Genomic DNA, 5936 nt, shown 5'->3' on the forward strand with positions numbered 1-5936 from the left:
GCTGGGACAGCACACGTGGCTCAACTCCAGACCGAGGAGGGACTCGGCGTGAGTTCGGGGAGGACGAGCTCGGAACTGAGGTAACAGACTGTGCCACTAACAGCTACCGAGGAGGGACAGGGTTTCCCTTCGAGCCAAATACACCCAGCTGGTGCAAAAATGGAATTGTAGCACCTGGTGCTAATGGAAAGGGAGAGACGGAGCTGCTCCACGTGGAGGAATGGTTCTGGAAAGCAAACCTGCCCTTGTGCGTGATCCCTGCGCTCGCGGTGTGCCCTGCTGACCCTCTGCTCCCAGCCAAGGATGGAGCTCCCCAAGCTGCCCCAGAGCACCACGTGGCACCTGCCCCGTGCCCAGCAGATGTGTCCTGCCCTGGCCCCTGGCAGCCCCAGGCAGGGAGTGTCTGCGAGCTGCCCATTCTGCCCCATGTGAAACTGAGACCAAAAACCAGAAATCTACTGACTTCGTGTTCTGACCAAGAGGATGAAATGAGGAAGTGGAGTTGCACCTGACACGAGGGAGAAGGGGTGGGTGAGATGGGCAGCGACACCAATTGCTGGCACTGGGGTGGCCTCGGTGCCTGTGGGTCTGTTTGGGATTCCTGTTACGCTGAGGTGACGTTTGCCTGTCACTGCCTCCACAGGCAGCAGCTAGGAGGGTTTTCCAGAAGTCTCTTTCTGGAGCTGTGAGGGTTGTTTGGGAGGTGCAGTTCTCTGGGAGGTTGGAGAAACAACTGAACTGTGCCAAGCATTTCAGAGCATTGTGGTTCCCTGGGAGAAGAGTGAGAGAAATGGCTGTTTACCTTGAGCACTTGTATAAAGCATGTTGGTTTGTCCCTGGGCTCCTGCTGCCTGATCTTACACCCAGAGGATGTCCAGATCTGGTTTGTTCTCAGCCCGAGGGATCCTGATGGTGAGGGTTGCGTTGATTTGGACTTAAAGGTTTGGATTCCATGTGGCATTTCCAAGCCTGCTGTGAAGGCTTTTATTTGTGGAACAGTGGAATTGCAGCCTCTGCTGCAGGCTCAGCTCTGCCCAGAAAGAGCAGGAGGTGCTGGGAGTGTTGTGAGAGGAGCAGAGGCAAACAGAACGTGTGGTTGTTTGTAAAGCTAGGGCAGAGGTCAGGAAACAATTGTTCTCCTTGGAATAAATCAAAAGTCATGTCAATGAGCAGTTGCTGGGAAGTAAAGCCCAAACTGGTGACGCTTCAGGAACTGGTTGTTAAGGCAGTTGAGGGTGCAGCAGCCAAACCAGTCCTGCCACAGCGTGGGGGGTGTGGCTGGTGGCTGTTCCCTGGCTGGGGTAGGGACAGGGGAGCCAGGGAGAGCAGCCAGAAGGAGGGAATACTGTCCCTTCGCCTTCATCGTGGCTGTGCAGCAGTGACTGCAAGTGCTGTTTGCCTCTGGAATTAATGGAAAACATCCCTGGACAGCCCTGGGAGCTCAGTCCCTGACCTGGCTGGCACACGCAGGGCAGTGCTGCCCATCCCTGCTCTGCCCAGGAGCTGCAGGCTGTGTCCAGCCTGTTGGCATTGGGGCTGGACAGTGATTTCACTGAGAGCCAGGACCTGCTGCCTGCCCAGCCTGGGCTGTGCTGGTAGCGCAGAGCCTGTTTTCCAGTTCTCTGGTCCAGTTGGTGGTTGGAGGTGGACATTAAAGTGAGAGAGCTGATAGTTTGTTGTGCACTGGCCTGGCCTGGGCCAGGTCCTGCACTCAGCTCTAGGTCCTGTGGTCCGAGCAGACGCGCAGGGTGCTGAGCTGGGTCTGGCTGCAGGGCTGGGGAGCAGAGCCAGCAGGGCCTGCCGTGACTCCACTGTTCCCAGACTCCTTGTGGTGACACTCCCAATTCCCAAACGTTGCCGGGATGGTCAGTGCTGTGTATGCATGGTAGGCTTTTTTCCTGAAGGAAATCCAATCACTTGCACTTCCAGGCAGCAATTCCCCCCCCCCCGTGTTCCTCACAAAAATGCCTTTTTTAGACAGGATGTTTACCAAGCCCTGGTGATCTGTTGGTTTACACTGGATTAGAGTGAGCTGAAGTAGATTTTCCCTCTCACAGATGGAGCAAAGCATGGAATTGTTACCTTGCTCACTCAGAGCTTCACGGGTACAATATAGCAGCATGGTACAAAAAGATGAGCATAATTTATACGATATAAAGTATATAGAGATATATTTTTAAAGGTCCTTTCCCTTCCTGCATAGTTTATTGAAACCCATGTGTCTCTGGTCCCATTCCCTCTCACAGCTGCTGCTGCCTGCAGCCTCTCCCTCCCCTCAGCCCACAGAACTATCCAGGAGTTTCCCCCCAGTCCTGTCCCTCACAACACGATCCCTGAGGTGGCGATGCCAAGGTGGCCCAGCTCGTGTGTCGTGGGCCTCGGGTGTTCTGGTCCCTTTGCCAGCCCCGAGCTCAGGGCCAGGTGCTGCCACAGGTGTCTGCCAGCTCAGGGGCTGTGTCCTGGCCATGTTGCCAGGAGGGGATGGCTCTGGGCAGCAGTGGGAATCCACTAACAGAAAGGAGGTTTGTGCCAGTGCACAGCCCTTGCCCGGGCCGGAGGCTCTCTGGGCACAGGGTGCTGGGAGCAGGCAGGGATTCCTGCACCCCTTTGGGTTCCTCTCCCTGGCTAGGGGGGTTGGTGCCCTCCCCTTGGCGCAGGGCTGGGAGCACACACCGTTCTGCCTTGACGTGATGGAGCAGGAGCTGTGCCAAGCGGTGCCAGAGCTGTGCCAAAGCCGAATGAAGAACGTCTGGTTCTGAGGGGCTGGGACTGGTGCAGTGTACGGCGTGGAGGCTCAAAGGTTGTGTGGAGCGTTCAGATAGTGTTGCCAAGTTTTGTTACTTTACGTGAAAGTGCAACTTTTTAAAGACCCTTTTCTTAAACCTGCCCTGGTGCGCTGTGCAGTGCCTGAGCCTGGCCGTGCAACATCGGAGTTGCCAAGGTTTGTCTGCAGGGATTTCCCACTTGGGATGGCAACAGCAGTGCCCAAACACAGGGCAACACTCGACCCAATCCCCTGTCTGCAGTCCCAGCACTGATAGCTGCAGGTCAAGTGAGTTTCAGCTGATCTTGTTGCATTAAAAACCTGAGTTTACACCATTGCTTTCTCTCTTGCCATTAATTTTGCAAAGTTGTAACTTTTTACTCCCCTGTTTTTACTCTCTCTGCACTCAACTGGCTGCTGACAGCTTTGGTATCTCGAGCGTGGGCATGGGATGACTCCCTGTTCCCAGTGCTGCTCTCTCACAGTTCACCATCGCCTGCGTTTCTGTGTCTTTTTTTAAGCTAAGGGTGAAATGTATTTATTTCAGTTCAGGTTGTGTTTGGAACTGGCTAATCTCTCCCTCTGATGGATTATTTATTAAACTGCTGCTTTCCTGTGGTGTCGAAGGTGTCTGTCCTCGTCCCCCTCCCTCACTGGCAGCACCAGGCAGGCCCTGCCCAGCCCTTGGCCTGACCTGGGAGAACTGTGTGAAGGTTTGGGGCAGCTTTGGGTGAGCTGGATCAGGGCTGACTGTCCCTGCCCCAGACCAGGAGGGAGAGCAGGTCCCTGGCTCCTTACCTGCCTCCTCCCAGCCTGGTTTTTAGCAGCCCTGACTCTTTTATTGTCTTAATTTCCAGCTAGGCTTAATTTAGATCTTATTTGACTCATTTAAACACTTCTTGTGGCTGAGGATGGTCCCGAGTGAACAATATAATCCCGAGAAGTGTAAATATCACTGTCAGCTCTGGGATGGGAGCTGGTGCTTGATGGCCCATATCCTGTCAGGAGCTGGAAACATGAGCCATTACACAGCCTGTTGCTGCTGTATTTATTTCCTCTGGACTGGAGCTGTTATTTTATTGTTCTCATCTCTAGTTCAGAGGGAACCCTCAGCTTCTCTCGCTTGAGGAGAACAAAGGGAAGGTGTTGCAGTACAGGACATTGTTGGCTGCTCTTCCCCGTGGTGGTCCCGGGGGCAGTGGTGAAGCCTCATCCCTTCTGGCGTCAGTGGTGGCAGCCTGGGATTAGAGCCCAGCCCGGGGGGCTCTGGGGGTATCCGGTGGTTTGTGTCTCCATGCTGAGCTGTTTTGCTTCCTGAGCAACAGCTCCAGAGCAATGTCCTGCCTGGAATGAGCCCCTGCTCCTGCCCTGGGGGAGGAAGCACAGTTGCCTTCCAGGAAAGGTGTTCAGGCTTCTGAATCTTGAAAGCCATCACTCCCTTCGTTCCTTCAAAGGTTTCCTGTTGGGTGGAAAACTGTCCCGGCGTCTAAGCTTGCTCCTTCCACCCTGTGCACGCAGCCTCTTGACCTCTCTCGGCTGTGCCCAGGGAAGCAGGACCTCTGTGCCCCTCTGGGCTGGGGGGAAGGTCTGAGTCCACTGGGGAGAGGCTGCAGTGGGTCTCTGCTCGGGGCTTGGTGAGCAAGAGCTGCCCCAAGGGCTCTGCCATGTAGCTCCAAGCTGGACCAAGTCCCCTGACCTCCCCCTGGCCCGATGGCTCTCACGGAGCCAGAGGTGTTTCCATAGCTCCAAGTTCCTCTGCCACACACCCATGTGGGAGGCCAGGGCAGCTCCAAGCCCCCATCTGCAGGAAGGGCAGCATGAGGCACTAGGCTTTCTGGTAACTGCTCATCTCCTGAGGTCAAGGAAAGCTGCTTCTTAAGAGGTCACACCGTAAGTGCTTGGCTCTGGCTCGGACACTGATCTATGGGTTTTCTTACCGCATTGGCCCCACAGTCAGGGCTGTGAGGGGAGGTGAAGCCCTGGCACCACGTGTGTTTCCCCAAGGTTCCCAGTCTCATTGCTGGGAAGAGCCTGGCGGTGCAGCAGCTCTGGTCACAGCGTGTCCCGTGGCAGGGCTGGGCTAGGGGCTCCGGCGGCTGCTGGAAACTCCGGGAAGCGAGTCTGATAACACAGGATGGAAGGAACAAAAACCCCAGGGCCATTAATCACCTGCTTCAGCTGAGTGTGCACATTTGGTGGTGGGTGTTTATGGAGCACTTCCCTTGCCTGGTGGCCTGGACCTTTGGAGGATTAATGACCCAACCTCCCGAAAGGATGTGCGGCATGCCCAGTGCCTGGAGTTGCCTCTGGAGAGTTCCCACATGGGAAACAGTTGGGTATGTGATGGCAGGAGGTGCAGGGCTGGGCATGGCCCTCCCTTGGCCCTTCGGTATCTGTCCCAGCCTCAGCCACAGCCTGGCAGGATGGGATGGGGCAGAGCCAGACCCATCTCTGCCCCAGGAGCTGGGCAGGAGCAAGGAAGCAATGCCAGACCTACCATGAGACTGAGACCAGGCACTGAGGCTGTGACAGGGCCTTGTTCAACACCTTCTGTGTTCTAACATTTTCTCCATCAGTAGCACAAGACCAACCCTCCCAGGAACATGTGTTTCCATCCCTGAAAACACCTTGTCCTGGGAATAAATGCGCTCAGCAGCAGGACTGGCCATGGGCTCTGGCCCCACTCTTGGGTCCTTCCCACAGCCACTTGTCCCCAGCAGCCCTGGGCTCATCCCAGCAGTTGGTGCTGGGGGGATCTGTGGCGATGGCAGAGCTGTAAGAACTAGGGACGGAGCTGGATCTCATCACATCCTGGGGTGCAGGTGCCCATGCTGGGCTGCCTGGTGGGGTGATGGGGGCCCCTGTAGCCACACAGGCACCCTTAGGGTCAAGGGCTCTTCCAGGTTTGGGGCTGCTGGCTCGACCCTTGTCGGGGTATGTTGCAAGAGCCGAACTTCAAAGAAAATCAGAAAACTCCCTCTGGAAATACCCCTCAGGCTGGAAGCTGTGGAGGCCCCGGGGCCGGTGTGCACGGGGGCGGTTCCTCCAGGGTTTAAGAAGGGCTGAGGACGGGGCTGGTGGCCAGAAGGAAACAGCCCTGGACAGCGGCACTGCTGACTGGAAGGAGGGAAGAAAGGAAAACCAGCCCCTGCTGCTGCCCTGCCGCAATGGA

At 56.2% G+C, this 5936-nt stretch overlaps 1 protein-coding gene across 1 annotated transcript in view; it reads left to right on the top strand.

Moving 5' to 3' along the window:
• Positions 1-5700: 5700 nt before the first annotated feature.
• MADCAM1 (mucosal vascular addressin cell adhesion molecule 1) overlaps positions 5701-5936 on the top strand; it is a gene marked incomplete at its 3' end in the record, with an annotated part of 1129 nt that continues 893 nt past the window's right edge. Inside the window, exon 1 of the mRNA XM_009082237.1 lies at positions 5701-5788. Coding sequence (XP_009080485.1) covers positions 5701-5788 — 88 coding nt within the window. The remainder of the gene's footprint in view (positions 5789-5936) is intronic.

The sequence above is a fragment of the Acanthisitta chloris genome, unplaced genomic scaffold (genome assembly GCF_000695815.1).
Source record: "Acanthisitta chloris isolate BGI_N310 unplaced genomic scaffold, ASM69581v1 scaffold35119, whole genome shotgun sequence".
Lineage (NCBI taxonomy): Eukaryota > Metazoa > Chordata > Aves > Passeriformes > Acanthisittidae > Acanthisitta > Acanthisitta chloris.